This window comes from Furipterus horrens, unplaced genomic scaffold (assembly GCF_987537825.1).
Source record: "Furipterus horrens unplaced genomic scaffold, mFurHor1.1.pri manual_scaffold_5, whole genome shotgun sequence".
Lineage (NCBI taxonomy): Eukaryota > Metazoa > Chordata > Mammalia > Chiroptera > Furipteridae > Furipterus > Furipterus horrens.
In genome coordinates, this window is record NW_028327175.1 from 135,803,665 (window position 1) to 135,827,758 (window position 24,094).

Below are 24,094 nucleotides of genomic sequence, written 5' to 3' on the forward strand. Positions count from 1 at the left end.
TTCATAAATTCTTTCCCAAGACAAGTCTAAAGTCTAAGAGGTATGTATGGATCTTCAAATATGTCTTACTGCTCTAATTTTTTTGGTATGTGTGTAGGGTCATTTCCAGTGTTAAAAAGATCATCTTGAATCTGTTCAATAACAGTTCAAGATGGGGTAAAGAGTTCATTTCCATATTCAAACAATAAAGATTAAATATTATAATTATAATATTTGCTATATCCAATAAATCTATGATTAACTAAAAGTGCTTGCTTTTTAGCTTTTATTGATATAGATCTAAATAAACTGGAAACTTTAAAATTATCCCCCAAATAGTTGCAGAATTAACTTACGTTTTGTTTGTCAAATCAACATTAGCCTTGATTCTCATTTTCAAACAACCTAAAAAGATTTTTCTGACTATCAAATGAAGATGGCCCAACTTGACCACATTATCTACCCTGTGACTCATTTTTAGTATGGTAGGACAAAATCTTTAGCCTTTTCTCAAGTTTACATACTTTCTCATCCTACTTACTCTTTCCTTCCTTTCCCCCAATCTCCATAACAGTGAGGGCACACAGCTACAGGGCCAATATCTGCTACATTAAAAGGCAACTGAGAATTTATTTGGGAATAAGAGACAGAAGATACACAAAGAATTTTCTCTATTTTCCCTTCAGTCACCACGTTCACAAATCCTACTCAAGTCTCAAGGACAGAATGAAAAAAAAAAAAAAAATAGAGACAGGGGCGGGGTGGGGGAGGAAGAGAGAAAACTAAGCCGACTTTGGAGGTCTGCATTCCTGGTACCACAATTATATAATTTTTGCTTTTCAGTAGCATCTCAAAGCTTATACAATATTTTTTAAAAATCTCCATATAGCTTAATAGTTTCTTAAATGGGCTGTTTGGCTGAAGCCATTACATTTTTAACAACACTGGCCTGACCGGAGTATTAATGAAGACCTAATTATAATGAAATAGTAACAAGGAAAACAATCTTTGATATCTTCATGAAGGTCAAAATTTAACCTATAATTTTCAATGTCTCCTATAAAAGATAAGTGGAGCAATTCAGTCTATTGCCATATTCCATGACCAATGACAGCAACCTGAATGTATAGAAAAGGGTGATTTATACGAAAACCACTTCTGAAATTTAAAGAATAACTAAAAACAAAAACATGTGGATTCAAAATTAAATCTGCACGGATAATACCTCTTAAAGAAAGTAACACCGAACTGTCATCCATATCTGTTATAACTAAAAATAATTTCAGGTGCTGACATTAATTTGTTTTATAAAAATAACTAACTCAATCTAAGCTTCACTACTATGGGTCGATGAAATGTAAGAGAATCACAAAAGCTTAGAACCAGGCCTTGCACCATGTGCTTACTTGGGGCAGGGGGACAACACAGCTCACTAGCAGCTCCAGGGTAGCTATGTACTGCCTAATGAGAGAAGGTAGTTATGTATGATATGAGCCTTTGCAGGTAGTCATTTTTAGTCTAATTTAGAGTTCTCTCCAGAAAATTGGGAACTAAACTTCTCATTGTGCCTTATTGTTTTACTATCTGATCCCATATAGCTCATCTTATAGCTCAGGTAAAATGTTGGAGAATGAAAATGCCAATTGGTTGAGGTAATGGTTTATATAAGATAACCGGAGTTCTAAAAGCACTTCAATATTGTAAAGTAAAAGTGTACGAAATAAAGCTAATACACACTTCACACTGGTTAAGCTTGCTCACCAGAACTGAACAGTAATTAACTTCACATAAGGACCCCTATTATCACACAAAGCCTTACTCATATTTATGATCTGCTGCAGTAAAGGTTTATCAAGCAACATCTAAACTTCAGAGTAACAACAAACTCAATATTAAAAAGTATTATACACAAATATAAATTATTTTTCCTGAAAAAGAGACCTTGTCCTTCATGGTTTTAGGGGAACAAAAATAAGTGTATAGCTCATCACAAACATAGTTCAGAGTCACTTGTAAGCCTACTGAACAAAGTACTATAATATTATATCACTTGACTGTCAAGTTTGATGACTGTCTCAGAAATGAGACCTCTAATGATAAAAATACCAACTAGATACCCTCCCACAGAATTAGTGTTTTTGAATTTTATAGTGTGATAGCTTATCCAGTGTGTAATAACAATGCTGTCATAAAAAAAATGCAAGAACTGATCTTAAATACATTATCTCCTAAGATTAGTTTGAATAATATCATAAGGTTCAGTAATGTCATCATCTGCTTCCTGAAAAATGCGAGGAGAAAAGGCTTCTGTGACAAAGACATCTGTGAACTATACTTTCCCATACCATAAAAATGGTCAACTGTTTTTTGGGCCATGCAAAACTCTGATTGGCAGAAATTAAGCATGCGAATAGAGCAATCTCTGTTACACAATTAGGAGGACGTCCCCAAACTAGAATATCTACACTGAAAGTGCCAATACCAAATAGTGGCAAATCAAGAGAAATCAAATATTAAGGGATCACTGCGGCACCAAGACTGACAGCCAGCCATGTGATGAGCCACCTCCAAGAAATACATGATATAATGGAACTCTGAACACAAAATTTAACATTAAAAGTGCACCTGAATATTACAAACTAACTTTACAAAACCTACAATAAGGTAAAATATATATCTTTTGAAATATTCAGCAGCTTTCTGTATTTTTTTAAAGTTTTTCTTTTTTTGAGAGGCTCATGAAATTTAAAAGGGACCACTATCTAATTTCAACCATGCTTCACAAAACAATAATGGCTATTTTATATTGCAGTTACCAATGTAATGCAATTAGTGCTTTAAAATAATCTACAAAAAGGAAAAAGAGAGAGACCGACCGACCTTTGGAGGAAATATGCTTATTCAAAAGCTTCTTGGAAAAGAAAATTTACCTGAATATCAAGTCATGACTGATCTCAAGTGTAATGTTTAAAAGCTTCACAGACATGAATATTACAATCTTCAGGTCTCAGGACTTTTAATCTGAGAAAGTTTAGAGTTTGGTTTGTTTTTAAAATTCACTTCCTAACCAAAACAAATAGTAGAAGTACTCAAATTTTCACTATTTACAACTCTCCGCCTACAGTCTGAACTGACACAATACAAGTTCTCTGATTTAACTGCAGCATTAAAGGGTAGGCACACCATTCTTCTGCTGCTCGATTGTCATCCACTGAAACACACATAGAAAACACGTATGTTAGTAAAATGGTCACCCCGTGCGCACTACAATGACAAAATTTACAGAACTCAACTCATACATCACTTTGTAGACTACCACATAGGATTAAACCTCTCTGAACAGTAAAACTACAAAAGTTGAACTTTTAGGGCCAAATTTTTCAATGGGCCTTTAATGATGCCTTTCTGAGAGGGGATGAAATAGCAAGCACAAATTAATTGCTCAAAGTACCTTTTCTGTAGCAGTCTTGGGCTACTGAATACCCCAAACATCATGCAAAAGGCACATGGCGACAATTAATTGTGTACTGAGTGTGAAACAAAGGAGGCATTCCTTCATAAGCTGAGTCCTTTGCTTTCAGCAAACTTTCAACAGCTTCCTTCAACTGCACATGAAAACCATACATTACACAGTATTTTAATTGCAATTTCCAGCTAGGCTAGAATATACTGCAGAGTCATATACTGCTCTGAACCCAAAATGCTTTTTCTGTTAAGAACACTAGAAAGCTAAGAGGAAATAGGCTTAGTCATCCACTGATTAAAAACTGCTATACTGAAAAACCAAACCTAAAGAGGAACCCAAGCCCAGGCTATGTCAAGAATGAGCAGTGCATTTATTTTAATAACAGCAATGGTGTGCCTAACCTTTGAACACATAGGTTGCTGAGGGAAAACTATCCTTAACCTAGTTAACTGCTCTGATGTTTCCAGGCAAGAATCGATGCCTTGGGACTGTCTGGACCTACTTCTCCTTACACTGTTATTATCCACCTGTAGTCTTCAGCCTCAATTTTAATGCTCCAATGACTTTTTACAATGTTTGGTTAAGCATTTAGAAGGGCCTGACCACCTTTCTCAGCAGATTAGAACACAGGGTGGATGTGGTATGATTTTGTTTTGCAGTTACTTTAATTTGGTCAAAATGCAAAATTAAATTTCAAGGGCTTCATCAATTATTCTTGAAAAAAAAAACTGTAGAAAACAAATATTCCCAACTTAGTGTGATTTTAAAAGCCCATCTCAAAAAAAGACTTGATATTCTTCAAGGAGTGTTTGTACAAACATGATCTGAAAGGTCCTTAACTGTGTGCTAAGCAACCATAAAAATAGGCAAATATCAGAAAAAGTTACAAGGGAGATGTTATGTAGGATGCAACAACAACAACAAAAAAAAAAAAAAAAAAAAAAAGGAAGAGAAAGGAAAAAAGATTTAAAACTACAAATTAAACAAAAACTAAAAACAATACCCCCCTCCTTGAACTAGTATCTGGATTAGTTAAAAAAAGAAACTAATGAGCCTGATTTGATTAAATTATTAGAACTGAAATGCAACCTAAATCCTATTAGGTTACTTTGGGGTTGTGTTTTTTCTCACCCACAAACATGGATCCTTCATTCATGTGGATATTTGGGCAGACTATTGAGGCTGTAAAACCTAGATACCACCTTTACAATATTATAATTAATTTATACACACTTCTTTCCCTATTTCTCCCATTCCCCAATAAACAGGTCTTGAGTATTTTAAACTAGTTGCTGCAACGACATTCAGTTGTTAGCACAGGATGAAATGCATAAAAGAACTTAAGAATAAAGAAACTGAGTTTGCTAAAATGAGGCATCCTCTATTGTTTTATGCAATGTACCCTGACTGCTCCTGAGTAAGAAGGGAGCTCGTCCTCCATGAGATAAGGCTATATCCTCACTTGTTGGTGAGACCAAATTCTACCCTTAGAAAATCCCAAATGAAATTACAGCAAAGGTAGTGTTACAAAGTAATTAACTGAAGCATTTCTGAAGGTAGTGTGTGCACATTTTCCGCCTCCTTCCCCTCTGGGTGAGCACTAAACACATTGCTAATTTGTAAGTAAATTTAATGGTGAGAAGAAAATCATAATATGTATATGACCCAAATAATTATTTATCATCGAATAAACACATTCCTTTAATTCAAAGATTCATTGTTCTTGAGATTTTTCTATAGTTTAATCCTTCAATTAGCTGAATTGTAGAAGAAAAAAATGTGAATAATTTTATAAGATGGCTTTCCAATTTGCAGTGATAAAGCTCCCAGTATGCAGAGGTGGTTTCTAAAAGGGGGCTTTTATCTTTTTCTTTTTAAAATAAAGGCAAATATAACTTAAAAGAAAGAAAAGCATGCAGGCTCTACAGGCAAGGAGTCCACGTCCATGTATCTGTTCTCTGTGAGGTAACTCAATTCTCTTGTAGAGAAACATGCAAAAGGCCAAACAATATCCCGAGCCATACTGCACATGAAAAGTTTTAAATATGCAACATTCAGAATGCACCTTTCACCTCTGTACACACAAGTCAATGCAAAATCTGCAAAGAAACAAGTGTCACAGTAAATGAAGTTAGGCGCAAGCAGTGACAGCAGTAGTGCTCACCCAGTTTGTACAGTAATTGGCACTCTACAGTATTCCTACTCGTTTTTTGATTCATTTGCACTTTGTGCTGCCTCTCCCTGGGGATCTAATTCAATCTTTACAGAAACATCTGGCCCCTCCGACCTCATTAATTTCATCTTTTTCTTTGGAGGGTTTTTCAAAGTGCCCAGCCTCTCCTTTACTTTGTACTCCAGTGTACTGTGGGGAATCCCATAAATACTCTGAGCTTTGGAAACACTCATTTTTCCACTCATAACCACTGAGATTGCTTCCTCCAGTATCTCACTGTTGTACTGTCTGTAACGCCCTCTTTTCTTCCGAGGCTGCTTGGAGCCAGAGTCTCCTTCTTGATCCGATGTGGGATATGGCTGTCCAGAGGTAGACTGCTCAGCATCTGAGCCCCAAGAATCGGGTCCAGCATCTAACATGCTTTTTCTGTTTTGTTTTGGAAGAATAGCCCTCAATTTTTTACTAAGCGCGCTCTCCGTTTGTGAACCCATTACCAAAGAGCTATAGCTGTACTGATCACCAGTGCGAGTTTCCCAAGAAAGATCCATTCCTCGAACTTGTGGTATCTTTAAATCTACAGGAGATGAATGGCTCACATCCTTTTTTCCATCTTGTTTTGCTTGAAGTGCCATTTTTGGAAAGGCAGAGTTTTCTGCAAGAAAAGGAAGGTCACTGATGTTGCTGAGTGCACCATTTCCCCTGAACTTCATACGACTGAGGTTGAACTCATAATGTGGTTTTGCCCAAGAGGCTTCCCTGGATAATATTAAGTGCTGTCCATGATTCTGTAATCCAGATGGCCCAAGGCTGGCAGTTGTGGACAATTGGTTTCTGCTCAGTAGTTCTTCACTAATCTGCAGGGATCGAGCCAATGGAACTTTGAGTGATGTGGAGTGTCCAAAACCTTCCCTGGTTCCATCCTGTAAGCTTCTTGGAGGTACCCCATCACCACTCCGAAGTCCGTCTGGGCGGTACTGGCTGGGTCTCCCAGGTCGCCTAATTGGATGGAAGGAAACTGATGTGAGCAGGACTTGCACAGGTAGGGAGGGGTGGGTGAGGGGACCACTCCTTTATTAGAAGGCCTTGCTTGGGTAACATCACTTTATGTTATTTATTTATTTTTCTCTAAAATTAAAAAAGGTGGTCTCAGCAGTTAGTTTTAAAACATGTTCACAAAAAAAGAAAAAGGAAAAAAGAAAAAAAAAAACCAGGAGCTTTTTGGGCAAAGAAAAATTAAACCTGTCAGCTGGTCTCTGGTTGGGTTCACAAATTTTCGGAGAAAAAGTTTCGCGCAACTGTCTGAAAATAGCACCTTAATTATTAATTACAAAGTAATCATCAAGTCTCCATAAATCTACACAGAATTGTGATACCAATGTGACGTTACCACTAAACAAGTACAGTAATAAAAGAGTAAGCCAAATTACTTATTTTAATGCAACATATCCAACATTCAAGACAACTAGTTATAAAACTGGAACCATTTACATTGGTGGAACCCACAGATAATTGCTCATTTATCCCACAAACAAGCCTATGTTCATTATCAAAAATCAAACAACTCCAAATAACATTTTTTTTATTTTGCTTGGGAAAAAAATATGGTTACCAGCCCCCAATAGGGAAAAAAACCCCAAACCAAAACAAACCAAAATATCCATTGCATTATAACTTACCACACTTCTTCATTTAAAAGCACAATTAGTTGCAGATACATGAGTATCACTGATTCTCTGTTTGAAATAATCCAAGCTTTAAAGAAACTGCACTTAATTTCCCCCAAAACTTTGTTCCTTAAGTTCTAGTCAAAGTAATTACTGTCACAGGTATGTAAGCAATTTTGTAGTTTTCTTTATAAAAAACTTCTCTTCTTAAAATACCTAACATCAATTTTGAAACTTTAATTGAACATCTTTTGAATGTTTAAGAAATCAACTACTTACACAAATTCATAAGGTTTTCATTTTCACAATAAAGATTATCAATGATAGAACTGGCAACTGGTAAAGCATGCCCAAGGCGAATTACATTAAGTAGGCACAAACGTGGAACTTTGCCGAAATAATTATAAACCAGCTATTCTCCAAAAGTCTACAGGAACTCGGTGGTGTTTTCACTAAATAACATATGAATAACAATGAATATTAAACTAAAAGATGGACACAGTACTGTCCATGCTTTTGCTTGCCTTCCAAAAAACAATACCACATAGAAAAAAAGACTTTCCATTCAGAGGGGTAAACAGAGCAACTTCACCATATAATAATACATGAACCTGGTGGCCAAGTTTAAAGTGAATCTTAAGCAAGGGATTTATTTATGCAAACCACACTTAGGCTTCTCCTGCATGTGTCCTTAATTACACAACTCAAGTTCTTTGACATATAAATGATATGGGATCTTGATAACATAGTCTGAACTATAGGGAAAAGAAAGGCTTAAGGGAAAAAGGTTGAACTATGCAAAATGGATTGTTATATATAGACTGAATAAAGAAGGAGAGAAAAAGGAAAATAATGGAATTTTAGAGAAAATAAAGGGTGCATTTTAGAAGTCAGTAAAGAAATCTTTCAATCTGAACATAATTAAGTGTAAGTTGAAACAGTCCATTTAGTATCTCCTTATTCTTTTTTACCATTTAAAGAACTCCCCATGTTGATATTCTAAAGGTTAAATAAACCTAAATATTAGCTTATATATCTTACTAAAGTTATTTTTTTCATTTTCAGATGACGCTAATTTTTGATCAAGACACAATTTTATGGAAATGCCTTCCTAATACAATATCTAAATAACTTTATTAATACCTGACTTTTCTCTAAATGGTACTTCTCTAAAAGTACACATCGAGGGAGAAATTAGACAATTCTTAACACTGTAAAATTAGGTGGCCAGAAAATTCATTTTCATTTGCTAAATAGTTATCAAAACTGCATATAATTTCTTGGCAGCACAAGATAGTTATCTGTCAACAGTTACAACCAGTCATATCTACTTAAAAAACAAAAATACAATTAGATTTTCTGAACTGCCACACAGAGTTAAAATTGCAGTTCAAATCAACAAACAAAACCAACATGAATAAAAACAAATAACCGACACACACCCACACACTACCTCAGAGATACCAAGTTAAATACTGGAGCCCAATTTTTATTCACCAACTTCAGCACACAATACTGCCTTTACATTTGAACTCTGGAATTATTTAAGTTAGGGTTCACACTCCCAAATACTCAACAACAAAAAGCCCAAAGACATTCTTGCCATATTCCTGATTATTTACTATTTGTACTAAACTGGCACAATTAATCTATATCAGTCAATTTTAGATTTCAGAGACTGTGCTTTTACTTGATTGATGGACTCAAAGTAATTTTATTAAAGACACACCTAGAACGGTATTATCCTGAAGGATTAATTTTTAAAACACACCAAAGGAACTGGCATCACTCTTTGATAAGCTGCCCCCTATAAGAACTGTGGAAGGCTGCAAGGGTTTCCCTTACCCGTTCCCGTGAGCACTGGAGCAGCCTGGAGGGTGGCTCAGGGAAGTGCTGCCAGCACACGGGCTTTTCTTAGTAGACAGATCAAGTACACCGTCTGTAAAGACACAAAGAAACACCTGAGGATGTTAAAGACTAGGAGGAAATGTGATGTGAACGGGCTAAAAATGACAAAGCAGGAGACCAAGCCAACTAAGCAGATATACTAATCATATATTTAAGTTATGAAATCAACTCATTAATAGAATCAGGATATTTTTCCTCCTGAAGGAACATAAATTTAGCAAAGCTTGTTATATCTAGTATCTCCAAGTGTTAAATATTTTATTAATAGGGAAAAAAACGGTAAAGCCTCTCACTGGAGATGTTAAGATACAGTGAGATATTAAAAATAGCAGTTTACACAGTATGAGGTTCAGCAACAGAACTATTAGACTTCACTTTCTAAATTTACCTTATCAGAGCACTAAAAGTACATAATAGTTGGATTTAGGGAATTTTAAATATACAAATGTTATCTTAATATACAAGTTTATATGGTTAAATTACACATAAACACTATATAAGAAAAGTCTGTAAGATGAATCAGTTGTCAACTGTTTATAATGTGCATGTATGTTGATTACTCTTTGAACACACCTGTAAAAAACTATATTTGTTGTCAATCTTCTGTGGAAAATATGCAGATTCAAAATTCACTTGCTGATATTTATAAAGGCAACATTTTTGTTTGTTAATAAGCTATTACCAATTAATGGGCAAAGTTTAAGAAAAGAAATAATAAAAGTCTTGATAATGATTGAACTCTAGAGGTTTAACGTCTTAGAAGCTAGACCAAATCCCAAATTCAGGTTACTAGAACATAAAATTAGACAACTCTCTTTTCTCACAAAGATTTTTAATCCCCGTTTAGACATGTCTAGAAAAGAAACTCATAGTCTGGATAACTTTTAAGGCTGTCATTCTGTCTAAAATTAACAGAGCAAGATAATACTCAATGCATCTCTGATTTTCAGTTGGCCACCAGAGAGGTTCTGCTATCTAGTTATGTTTAAAAACTGCCCCAATCTTTGTATTAAACCCACTTAGAACCTGTGTCTGAAGACACTGTATCTCCCTATTTCAGGCTGTTAGAAATAAATATGTGATTGAGTTTATAAACCAAAAAAGCCCACACTCAAACACAATAAGCGTTGCTCCTGAGAGTCATCAATATTTCTAAATATATAATTGCTTATTAGATATCTAACAAACAAATGCACTAATTAAAATATTTCTAACCAAACAGTACTAAAGATCTCTCAGTCTGTCTAATCAAATAGGCAACATATTTTAAATCTACCATTAAAAGTATTAGTGAGTTGAAAACACTAAAATTCGTTTAGAAAATACAATTTAAAAATTCTTCTTTCATTTGAAGACTGCACACTATAATCCTATCATCTAGTTCAAATTTCTCTTCCTAAGTACATGCTGTCAAAACAACCCACCTCTCAAGCATAACACTAGCTATTAGTAGTTAAGTTAGACTAGTTAAGTTAGACTAAGTGGTATCTTTGTATGTTAATCTCCATTATTAATACTTTAAATACAACCTGTCATTCTCCTACTGTAAATCTGAAGCTTTTAGTGTAATATTTTGAGCAAAGAGATTTTAATGAAAGCCACCAATTTGGTAAAGAAAACAACCTGCAATAAAACAGAAAAAGAACAACTTTGCAAATATGGTAACAAAAGGTAGATTAATCAATGTGAAGATAGAACAACTAGGTCTTAAGCTAGGAAATCTCTTAAAACTTAAAAGAATCTGATTGCTGTTCACTGCAGGGAAACAGGAAAAAAAATCAAAGGAAAACCATTTAAAAAACTCTTTAAAAAGCAATTAAACCCAGACCATTAAGTGCAAACCATTCATAAATTATTTACAGTAAGGAAAAGAAAGTCCTTTAAAACAGATTTTTCTTTACTTTGCAAAATAAACAGGTATTTCTCACCAATAAATTCACACATCTCATAACCTTTCTACATACTCTCATGAGATTTCTATGGCAAAAACTCAGTAATGCAGACATCACCAATTTAAAAATTTTAGTTGTTTAATGGCAGAGTTGAAATGCTCACTTCATCTTTATGAAATTAAAGGTACACGAGGTCACAAAGCAACAGAAATATTTAATCTACTGAAGAAAGTAAACTTTTCAAAGACTCAAGAAATAACTTGCTAAGCAAAACTGATACCCTCTTAACCCACTACTTAATTAGGATCCTCAAATTATTTGGAAATACTTGTGGATTAGCTCATAATACAGTGCATGTATCTACAGAATACTGAATGCATCTAACAATTTGAAGTGTGTCTACTGTCTTCTCATTATTTCTAACCCTAAGAGTTTCTTTTTTAAAACTGCAAATAACATATTTTTGCCTTAAGATCTCATTTGCAGAGTATAACTTCTTTCTTCCTAATAAGGAAGATAGGTGCTAATCTTAGAACATTAGTGGATAAGGAAAACAAACTTAATTTTCATAGGGGTTTTTAAAAACAATAGATATAACAATGTTTTGGAAAGTGTAACTATCACATAACAAAGATCAGTAACAACTGTAACCACCTAACTTTTTTGGGTACTACATAAAGCTTGATTATGCACTACTGATCGGTAAGGTAGCCACTTTTATCTGAACTTATATCACTGTATAGTCAGCAATAATTTAAGAATCACATTAGTTTTTATCCTATTGTTTCTACTGGAGCCCTACCTGCCAATAATTTTTCTCTCCCCAAATTAAAGTATTCTGATTGGACAGAGACCTTGATGTCAAACCATACCTTGTTCGCTAGGTTCTGACTGAGACTTTCTGACAGTAAGGTCCAGAGGTGAGTCTTGGTCAGCCATGAGAAGTTTGCTGAGCACAGGGTTCTGAGTAGTTGCAGCCGTGGGAGAGGTGGTGACTGGAGATGCTTTCGGCAGGCTTTGGTTCTTTGTGCTATTGGGCTGGCTGGGGTCCTGAGTAGAGCTATTTTTTGAGGTATATTCAGCAGCAAATTGTTGGATCATTCGCTGCATGATCTCACGGGCCACTAGGGGAATATTGGGGTCGGAGACCCAGGGACTGTCTGTAAACAAAGATTTATTTACTTTTAAAGTGGGACAATGTACTAAAAAAGCCTTTCAAGCAAACATAAAATTTCATTTTATTTTTTCTTAAAATGCAGTATCTTAAAATAGCATTTCCTCACAGTTTTATTTTTCATCTCTAAGCTTATGAGCTGCAGATTTAAAAAAATTAAATATTCATAAAATTAGTTCTAAACATTCCCCCAGGATTATGAAATCAAATAAAGGGATAACAAATAGCTTATCTTTTGGGCAAGAATCACTTACCTGATACAGAAATCCCAAACACTTCTTTTCTGAAATAATGACTCCCCTAATTCACCACATATAGATCAGCTATCCCCTAAATTTCTCCTCAGCAATTTCATCCTAAATTGCTCAATAATGGATTACTCAGTTCATGAGTACTTACTTTACTTTCTGTTAAGACTGGAGGCATACCAAGATTATAAAAGGAGATACTTAAGATTAAGATCCATGATAGGCTAGGGAAGTAATTCTCACACTTGAATTTCATCTGAATCACTGATTCCTTCTAAGAACAGATGGCTGGGTCCTGATGCAGCAGTTCTAGGGGGAGGTCGAGGCATTTCTAACAGGTTTCTCCATACTGCTGGTGGAGGGACCACTTCTTTAGAATCCTTGAACTAGAAGTTTAAATGCCAAATCTCAAAAGTCTAAGACCATCTGTTTTCTATGAGTTCTTTAACTACACTCTGTCAACCTCTAAAAACAACAACAGCTAGGGAAGTAATAAAATAAACATCTAAGTTACCAATTTGTAATCAATGCTTATTTTAAAACAAAAATTAACTCAACAGTTTCCAGCACTGGAAAAAGACCCTGAAGATCAAATGGGGTACAACAAAAGAGAACATGTTTCGTATATTATCATCACATCTTTAACATTATCAGGGAGTCTGAGCTTCCCCAGAGATTATGTTTGTGAACCGCTGTAGACACAGCACCTAATTTTGCCTGCTGTAAAGTATGCATTCATATTAGTTAAGAAATGAATAGATCAATCAAATCAATTATCATCAAATAGTTGTAACCAATGAAGAAAATGTGATCTCAAGAGTTAAGTGAACTCTTCAAATCTGTAGTTAGTGGCAGAGACTTGATTAAAACTCTCCCCCTGATCTTAATGTTGCACCCGTGATCTTTACTTCCCCACCACACTTCTGAGGCTTTAGAAGTAAGTTCTCAGAAAACCTAAGTTTCCTTGGTCTTTTAAAGATTAACCACAGAAGGTGGAGCTGCGAGGAACTTAGGTTGATTTATAAATTTAGAAAAAACTCATTACTAAAATCCAGTATCTTTACAAAAAAACAAACACACCATACCTCAAAATCTCACTGAACTCCTAAAAACAGAAAATTTTTTTTCTGAGGGACAATATTCAATATTACCAGAAAATGAGTATCAAGTCAGGATATTTATTTAATTCTCTGTAGTTTAACAAAGTTTGTTCTACCAATAACATCTCTGTTCTATTAGCAAGTATTTTCTACTCTAACTTTCCTCTCTATAAATAGAGACTGTGAGTATGCTAGAGTGTATAGAAATAAAGGTACTCAATTAGGTAAGATTCAGAAGTTAATGCAATCACTTACAATGGTTCCTTAATGTTTAATAAACATTTTAGTCATACATTGCCTTTTAAATCTTTCTACTGAATGTGTTTTCTTATTGATATTCATTTAACTTTCTGCTTAAGATCCATTTTTTTTAAATAGCATACAACCCTCCAAATGAGACTATAGAATTTGAAGTTTTAATCTATTAGTGTATCTTTTTCCCCCTCAAAAGTTGAAGAACATGTAGTATATAAAGAAGTTTCCAAATAGAAAGCAAAATGAGGTAATTTATGAGATGTCTCTGTGCTTAACTAGATTAATAATTATAGATTCATTAAGAATCAAAAGATTTTAGGATAATCATCACAAATTGCTCCTTTGAGCTTTAAATGACTATAACTTATTTTGGCTTTTTGCTGAATAAATAACAATCATGAAACACAATTTATGTTTATGAATTGATGACATTTCTGCTATTTGAATATCTGGGTCTTTTGAAAGCTTCTTGCCCTGGCCAAGTAGCTCAGTTGATTAGAATATCATCTCAATACACCAAGGTTGCCAGTTCGATCCCCAGTCAAGGCACATACAAGAATCAATCAATGAATGCATAAATAAGTGGAAAAACAAATCTCCATCTTTCTCAAATCAATTTTTAAAAAAAGTTTCTTGAACACTTTCATTCCTTCACTTATTTAAAACACTGTATCTATAAACATAGCCACACCTCGGGAAGCATGTATAATTGAGTCAAATAAAAAAAATCAGATCGAAATTAAAACTACAGAAAAACATATAAATGCTGCCTCAAAGCCACCTATATGTTTTAAAAATGGAAATCTAACTTTTAGAAAAGTGTCAAATTTCCTTAACATAAGTGACAAAACAAGATAAAAAGAAATGTGATCATGACAGTGGTAGAAGGGATACTGTCCTTAAAGTCCATACCACAAAAGCCTATTTTTATTGCATTGTTTCTATCTAGTGATATATAACCTTTTCACAGTCAATTATTTATAATAAACAATTTGCAATACTTGGAAACAAAGGACTAAAGCTAAGTATCTTAATTATTTTTTTAAAACAAAATATTCTCCTCTGACTATAAATTACCTGTCATATCTCTGGATAATAAACATTTTAGACATTAATTTGAAGAGTACTAATGCTCATGTTTGATATATTTCCAAGAGGATTAATAAAACATTAAAAAACAACAACAGTACATAAAGCGAGGCAGAAAGAACTTTCAACTGCAAAGCAATAGTTCTTTTTCTGAGCATCAGATGACAGTATACAAATACACAACTCTTGGAAGTTTATTCTAAGACTGATTCCAAGGCAACAATTTCTCCCCTAAACGTTATGTTCCCAGAAGTTTAATTTCTAAATGAAATTATAAGAACTTCAATATAAGTAATCCCTACATAACAAAGGGAGCAGACTAGTGGAAAAAGTAGGCAAGCTCCCTTTAATTAACAGTGGATGGAAAGTGGTTCCTCCATGTACATTAGGGAGAGGGGTTCCTTTTTTCAGATAATGTCTGCTGAGACATGAGACCCGTGACTCAGTACACAGCAATGGAGCTTTAACAATATTTTATTTAGTTGATAAACTGACAGAATTGATCTATCAGTCATTTATACTTTAAATGTGAATTACTTTAATAAAACAATCAAATGTTCATAAAACAAACTAGGAATATTATTTTGAACATAATTTTGGAATTCAGGGTACTTTATTGAAACAATAAGGTGAGTGCCAGAGCCTCAGTTGGGAGCTTTAGGTCAGAGGGTGCAAGAGGGTGTTATTAAAAAAGAGAGAATGTACTGAAGATTTAATTTAGTGACAGATTTTTTAAAAATGCCACTGAAAACAATAATCTTGTGCATTCCTTACTTTTATACATTTCGCCTCATATTCCCTTTTGAAAATATTGATTACATTACACAGAAGCCCAACTGGTTTCCAATTTTAACCGACCCATTAGAATTAATACTTAGGCAAACATCAGCATTCAGAGGGAAGAAGTGGGAACTATAACACTGCAGAAATAGTAAAGAAAATAGGATCACTGAGTCTGCTAAGGATTAAAAATCTATTTATTATTATTTTTATCCTCATTTGAGGACTTTTGTTTTTTCATTGCTTATAGAGAGAAAGGTCAGTAACAGAGAGAAGCATTGGTTGCCTCCCATTCCCGCGGGATTGGGAATCGTACGTGCCTGGACTGGAGTCTAAATCTGCAAGCTAGATATGTGCCCTGACCAGGAATCGAAACAGTAACCGAAGCAGGATAATGCTCTAACCAACTGAACAACACTGGCCCAAGCTAAATATCTACTCAGAAAGAATATCTTGAAGGTAAAGACTCTTGGCTAAAATGGATCACAAATGGAAGCTTCCAAAAGGTCTAGGCTGTTAAAAATTATGCTTTGAGGATAAAGAAATGTAAAACAAGCCTATAAAACATTTCAAGGAGAAAGAAAAATGAAAAATACAAGAGATGAAGCTATTAAATGCCACCTCAAGTGTATGGGGGAAAATTTTATAATAATAAGTTTCTCTAATTTTAATAACTGAAAATATTTAGTGAAATAAAGACTATCAAGGAGAGAAAATGCTTGCAAATCTAATTTTCAGATATAACTTTACACTGTCTTTCCAAGTGATATTTCAGTGAGAAATTACTAAAATTTTAGTTTTATGGTTATCAGTGATAAAAACAGTGAATGGTTATGTAAGAAAATCTAACAAAATATAGAACTGAAACTGTATAATTTTCAGACTTTCATAACAATTTTAAAAATTATTTAACTAAAACTTGCTTGGCACCATCAATTCAGAGTAAAAAGAAGGGAGTGGCATTACCTTACCCTATCTGAAATTTAACTTGATCAAAGAAATATAGAGAACTATAAAGTATATTATCAATAAAGAAAAATATTTTTTAAAGTAATTCTTTTAAAAAATTACATTGAAATTAAGATTAAAACAAGACAAGCAGATGCTAAATATCATTCTTTACTGGAACCAACCTTTTCTATAAAAGACTGCATTGAGGAACTCTTCTGCTTGTCTCTCGAATCGAATGATTTTTGCTTGTTTAAGCAGAGCTTCCTGCCCAGCTCCCGAAGCTGGTTCATCCAGACCGACTAAGTGTCCCTGCAAAAATATTTAGTGAAATATTTGCACAGGTATCTCTCCCCATTCAATATCAAAAGCACAGATGCAAAAAATACAAATATTAATAAGTTAAATCAGTTTAATACAATTAAAATATTTTGAAACTTCAAACAAGGATAAAATTTATCTCCATAAAAGCAAAGAAAATATAAAAATATACTTTGGGTCATTTTTATCCACATGCTTTTTGATTATGAGTTTTGTTTAAAATTTACAGGTAAACTCTAGTTAAACTATAATTATTAAAGGGAAAATTTCCTTGAACATTCAAGTATATTGGTTATTATGCTATAGTAATTCACAGACAACTCAACTCAGTAAAAAAAGATACCTTAGACCCTAAGTCTCATTTGTAAATCTCAACTGCCCTCCTAGTACGAGATCTGTATTCTTCAGACACAAAACATTTTAAAGGAGCCATTAGGAGGGAAAACTCAGAAAGAATGTATTTGAATTTACAATTCTGTTCCTAGAGTATTATTTAACAAACTGTAGCTTTCAAATCTTAATAATAATTTTGTGAAATAGGTCAAAACTAGCACTAGAAAAAAGAACTGAAAAGTATAGAGCATCACATGTTTTAAAGGGAAACATTTCAGTATTGTATATAGGCGTTGCACATGTTTGCACTATAAAAATGTGGGGCCTGATAAAAAGTTTCAAAACACTCCCAAACTGTCAGAATCTGCTCTCCAACTGCAGGAGTGTGGGTCTAGGTTAACAATGCTTTGCACTTACTTCCACTCTTGTAGCTAATAAATAAAGAGGAAACTATGATAACAGAAAAAGATTATAAAGAAAAGCAAAGTACATCTTTTACATGTTCTTAAGTTCCAGTCCATGTAATTTACCTCAAATTACTGCTATATATCAACATATGCATTTAGTTATATGCATATAATGGAAAATTTAAAAGTGCTCTAAATAAGAAAATGGGAAAATACTTTGACACAATGTCAAATAAGACACTGAAGGCACGTTATAATTCATAAGTGATTTCCTCAGATTTTAAATACACCCAGTGATATTTGCAACCAGCTGATTTCCCCATCACCGAAACTGTGTTAACAGCACAACTAAAACATGTATTTTGCAAAGACAAATTTAGTATCAATGATATATTGTAACAAATATTTTAATATGAAGAACTCTCTTGCATACTCAATGATCCCTTAACATTTTCATGATGAGCTAAGTTTGCCATATTGTTTAAAACTTTTTACACAAAATATCTTAAGTGCTGTAGTACCAAAAACATTGGTTCCACACCCCCACAATAAAGCATCATATTTTTGTTGGAGGGCCTTGCCTTCAACTTGTAAAAAAACACATCTGTACACCACAATAAAGTGAAGTGTAATATAACACGGTACGCCTATATTAATTAAGTAGTTCAATAAAACCCTCAACTGTTAATGCCATTTCATTGTCTAGTAATTTTAAAAAAACAGACATTACATGGCATAAACTGTAATTAACTCCTTAGTCCTACATTCAGTCAACTCAGACCTTGAACAAAATATCTATACTTGAACTATGTTTCATGTAATGTTCAAACTACTTTCTAATCTAAATCAACATAGAGCAACTAACTGAGCATTCAGTGAAGCAGGTGGTACATGCTCTTTTTAGACTCAAACAATTAACAAGTTTATAAATCTGGATACAGAAATATACAGATTACTTTTAGTTGGTGCACATCAATTATGATCACACATTTATTTTGTTTTTAAACAGTTCTATTGAAATATAATACACATACCATATAATTCACCCATTTAAGGTCTAAAATTAAATATTATTTTTTAGTCTATTCAGAGGTGTGAAACCACTGCCACAACAGAATTTTAGAACGTTTCTATACCCCCCCTCCCAAATACCCTGAACCCATTAAACAGTCACTTCCTATTCTCCCACTTGCCCCTGCCTTACACAACCACCATACTACTTTTTGTCTCTACAGACTTGCCTATTCTGGATACTTCATATAAATAAAATCATACAATATTTTGTTCTTTTGTTGACTGACATTAATTTTAAATGCCTTCCAAGTTGTGGCATGTAGTACTTCCTTTTTATTCCCAAATAATATTCCACTGTATACCTATACCACATTTTATCCATTTACCAGCTGATGAATACATCCATTGTATCCATTTACCAGGTGATGAATACTTAGATTGTTTCTACTTTTGGCTCCTATCATTATAAATAATGCTGCTTTTGATATTTGTGTGCAAGTTTTTGTGTAGATGTATATTTTCATTTCTCTTGAATATATATACTTAGAAGTGGAATTGCTTGATATGTTAACTAAGTTGACCATTTTGAGGAAGTGCCAAACCATTTTATAAAGCAGCTGCTCTATTTTATATTCCCCACAGCAAGAGGGTTCCATTTCTCCACACACTCATGAACATTTGTTATTTTTTTGATCACACCATCCTAGTACATGAGAAGTTGTATCTCAAGGTTTAGGTTTGCATTCCCCTAATGGCTAATGACGTTGAGCATCTTTTGATGTCCTTATTGGCCATTCAAATATACCTTCTTCAGAGAAATGTCTATTCACATGCTTTGCGCCCAGTTTCTAAATCAGCTATTTAGCCTTTTATTGTTGAGTTATAAGAATTCTTGACATATTCTGGATACAACTCTATTATCAGATACATGACTTGAAAATGTTTTCTCCCATCTGTGAGCTTTCTATTATTTCATTGATGCTACTGTTAGTAGTACAAAAGCTTTTTTTTCTCCCCTCAAAGATTTATTGATTTTTAGAGAGATAGGAAGGGAGGGAGAAAAAGAGGGAGAGAAACATCGATGTGTGGTTGGTTGCCTCTTGCACACCCTCAACTAGGGAGCTAGCCCACAACCCAGGCACGTGACTGCGTATCAAGCTGGCAATCCTTTGGTTCGCAGGCCAACACTCAATCCACTGAGCCACACCAGAGAGGGCTCAAAAGCTTTTGCTTTTAATGAATTACAATTTATATTCTTTTGTCATTTGTACTCTTGGTATTGTATCTGAAAAACCTATGGCTAAAGTGAGGTCATTAAGATTTACTCCTATGTTTTAAGTTTTAGTTTTAAGACTTACTTTAAGGTCTCTGATCCATGAATAAGTTTTTGTATAGAGTATAAAAAAGTGGTACAACTTCTTCTGTGAAAAATCACTGGCCACAATTTTAGTTCTGGACATCCAATTCTATTCTGTTACTCTATATCTTATGCCAGTAACACACCATGTTGATCACTGTAGTTTCATAGTAACTTTTGAAATTGCAACATATAAGTCCTTCCAATCTGTCTTTTTATAAGATTGTTTTGGCTATTCGGGGGTTCCTTGACTTTTAGGATAAAGCTTATCAATTTCTGCAAAGAGGCCAGGCAAGAAATTTTCATGGGAATGCACTGACTCTGTAGATAATTTTAGGGAGTAATGTCACATTCACAATTTTAAGTCTTCCAATCCATGAGCTTTCCCATTTACTTAGATCTTCAGTTTCTTTTAACAATGTTTCATAATTTACAGTGTACAAGTCTCACACTGTTAAATTTATTCCTAAGTATTTTATTCTTTTTTATGCTATTGTAAACTAAATTTTTTCTTAATTTCATGCTGAGATTTAATGCTTGTTTTACAGAAATAAAACTAATTTTTAAAGAATGCTGTATTCAGCAACCTTGCTCTTGTTGGGTAAAGTGCTCTACAGATGTTGTTAACCTAGTTGATGTATAGTGTTGTTCAAGTCTTCCATCTCTGTTGATCTTCTGCTTAGATGCTTTTTCTATGATTAAAAGTGGGGTGTTGATGTGTCCAGCTATTATTGTCAAATTATCTATTTCCCCCTTCAATTGTAGTGGTATCACACACCCAGCTGTCAGCCTCTACTAACTGTTCTACTGTTTTTGCCACACCTTAAGGCATAAATTGCACCACAGTCTGATCCAATAAAAGTGGAGTCTCTTTGCAGGGGCAGGGTGTTGCCAGTCTTTGACACTTGCTCCAACCCCAGAAGGGCTCTTCTTAGCTGTCTTTTTTTTCTGACTCTGTTAAACTTCTAATTTGCCTATTTCACTTGTTACTCTAGCATTGTGCAACTATCAGCATCCCTTTAATTGTTTACCACAAAGATTTTCAACAACTTTTTGCCAGCTCTATTCCAAATCAAGTCAGTTCCGTTGGGAGAGCTACAGAGTTTTCTATTATTAAGGCCTGCTTCTCCCTTCAGAACCTTTGTGTCACTTTACAAGAAATGGGGGCTGCCATGCTGTCTTGCTTATCTGAGTGAGATCTGTGCTCTATGAGTGGGGGTGCTCCTGGCATGGAACTTTTGCTTCATGAATGAGGCACTGACCACGGCAACCGGGACCTAGTATTCTCAGCTTGCTGCACCTGGAATTAACTTTCCCTCTGAGTAAAGACTGAGTGCAAACAGGGAGCCCAAGGCCTTTTGATTTTACCTCCTAGAAGAAAGCATCTGCAACAAGAAGCTAGAAGGTATGAGAAATGCGCCCAGTCTGTCCCTCCTGCTCTAAGAACAGCTTCCCTCCAGCTGAGCTCAGGGAGGATGGGGGGTGGTGGTCGGAGTGAATAATGAGTCAAATGCCACAATTTTTGTTGTGCTTACTGAAGTTCAGTAAATTTCTTTTGAATAAATGATTCTCCATTTGCTATATGCCCTATGAATAACTACTTTCAGAGTTTAAACAGTTGTTTTATAATAATTTTCACCAGTTAAATGATTGTTTAGCTTGTTCTTTATCCAGAATAACCAAAAATAAAAAACATAACACAAAATCATGTATTTTTCAACTACATCTGTTCATGTTAAAAATTTATAGCAACAATATATATTAACAAAATATAGCTCATTATCCCTCACTGTACATACATGTACCAAAATTAAACGAGCCAAAAAGAACAAAACAGTTCATGTGACAAAAACTATAAAGCTAAAACAATCACTAGGAGATAGAAAGTTAAAGAAAACAATTCAATGCCATTTCCCCTCCCCCACACTGAAATTCCAGAAGGTGTCATTATATATGGTACACCCCCCCCTCCACAAAGTCATAATCAAAATCAATCATTATTCTTGTCATTTATTATCTAAACTTAAGGGGGCCTGAGGAATAGGAATAACTTGGAGATTTGAATTGAAATCTCCTGGGAAGTGTTTCCTTCAGGATTTAGGAACTGGTGGTCCACCTAGACTGGTTTGATTCTTAGCCAGAGGTGATTCCTATCCTATGAGAAATCTACTATGAGCCTGAAAGCATATATATCTGGAACATAGCCTGAAAGCATATATATCTGGAACATACTCCCAGAGCTTTGATTTTGTAGCTCTGGAGTAGGAAATAGTCATTATGTTTTTTAAAAGTCTTTCCTTAATAAAGAACTGAAAAAAACATCATCAGTATCGTACTTTAAAAATTACAGTATTCCCTCACTTATCACGGGTATTACGTTCTAGACACCCCGTGCCCCACAATAGGTGAAAATCTGTGAAGTAGGAACCTTACATTTATTTTAGTATTTAACCCCCCCCACAATAGTTGAAAATCCATGAAGTAGAAATCTTACATTTATTTTAGTATTTATATATATTTTAAGGCTTTATAAACCCTTCCCACACACTTATAAACTGTTCTCCGTCCCTTATTAACCCTTCCCACTCTCTTATTAACCTTTTCCACACTCTTATAAACACTACTTATGTTCTTAAACATATTCTACACTCTTAAACCTACATAACTTTAACAACATACATATACAGTACTGTAAAATTTTATATGGGAACTCACCAGTGAAGTATACGTCATCTTGAACAATGAAGATGATGAATTAGCTGTGCAGTACTGATGACGATAAAGGTGATGAAGATAAGATGAATATACTGCACAGCAAAGAAGAGCATTACAGCTCTTCTAAAGGCACCACTTCACCAGGCACTTCTTCAGGTGGTGCAGTAGTATCTTTGGCCTCGTCCGTAACTTCTACTTCCACTAAAGGCGTAGGCGTAACCAACTTTTGTTCGAGTGATGAACATAGTTATGGGGAGTTGCTGGTGCTGCTTCTTCTTCTGATAGAGAAGGTTTTTGTAAACTGACACGGCACTGTCGATTGAATTTGCAAACTGTAACGAATGAACCATATGGGGGTCGCGTTCTTCAGTCACTCGTTGTATTTCTTTGGCCATTCTGACCATGGTTGCAAGACGATCAAGTGTTAGGCCAACCTCCTCTTCTTCAACCTGTTGTTTGTCTTGTTCCTCATTCTCTCCTTCACTTCCTTACTTAGTCAGCTCCTGCAGGTCTTTGTCCATCAGTGGCTGAGAGTGCACATCGATCAGGGTATTTATGTCTTCACTAGTCATGTCACTGAAGCCCTCTCCTCCCAGTATTTTTGCCAGCTTCACGGCCTTATCCACCACAGAGTGATGGATTTCATCAGGAGAGAATCCCTTGTAATCATGGACCACTTCTGGCCACAATATTTTTCCAGCCGGCATTCAAAGTCTCACTCTTCATCTCCTTTATGGCCTTTTGAATATTTTGGAGACACGATGCAATTGTGTACTCACGCCAGTACACCTTTAGCGAGAAGTCTTCATCAGAGTCCATAGCTTCAACGAGGTTTTGCAGGGCATTTCGGGTGTAGAGCGCCTTAAAAGCGCGAATAATGCCTTGATCCGCTGGCTGAGTGACTGATGTGGTGTTCGGCGGCAAGAAGTCTATCTGGACGCCATCATACATCAGATCGACAGCATGGCCTCCAGCATTGCCCATTATCATAAGCACTTTGAAATCAAGGCCATTTGCTGCCAGATAAACCTTAACCTCTGGGATAAAACATTGATGAAACCAATCAGTCGTGAGGAGTTTCGTGATTTAAGCCTTAGGGTTGTGCATCCAGTACATAGGCAACACATTCTTATTTTTGTTTTTTAGGGCCTTTGGGTTCTTGGAGTTATAAATAAGCCCTGGCTTTATCATAAAACCCGCCATTGCTACACATGATTAAAGTTACCCTATCTTTTTTGGGACTTGAAACCAGGGGCTTTTGCTTCTTCCTT

The 24,094-nt window shown here is 34.8% G+C and overlaps 1 protein-coding gene across 6 annotated transcripts in view; it reads right to left on the reverse strand.

Annotated features, from left to right (window-relative positions):
- LCOR (ligand dependent nuclear receptor corepressor) overlaps window positions 1-24,094 on the reverse strand; it is a 117,878-nt gene that overhangs the window by 24,383 nt on the left and 69,401 nt on the right. For 5 of the 6 annotated variants that reach the window (XM_090277910.1, XM_090277908.1, XM_090277911.1 and 2 more), the window contains 3 exons: window positions 16,862-16,988; window positions 11,955-12,242; window positions 9,128-9,221 (listed from right to left, as the gene is read on the reverse strand). In XM_090277910.1, coding sequence (XP_090134036.1) covers window positions 9,128-9,221; window positions 11,955-12,192 — 332 coding nt within the window. In that variant the 5' untranslated portion in view covers window positions 12,193-12,242; window positions 16,862-16,988. Of the gene's footprint in view, window positions 1-4,459; window positions 6,615-9,127; window positions 9,222-11,954; window positions 12,243-16,861; window positions 16,989-24,094 lie in introns of those variants that run through there. The other variant, XM_090277912.1, reaches the window with a different exon arrangement.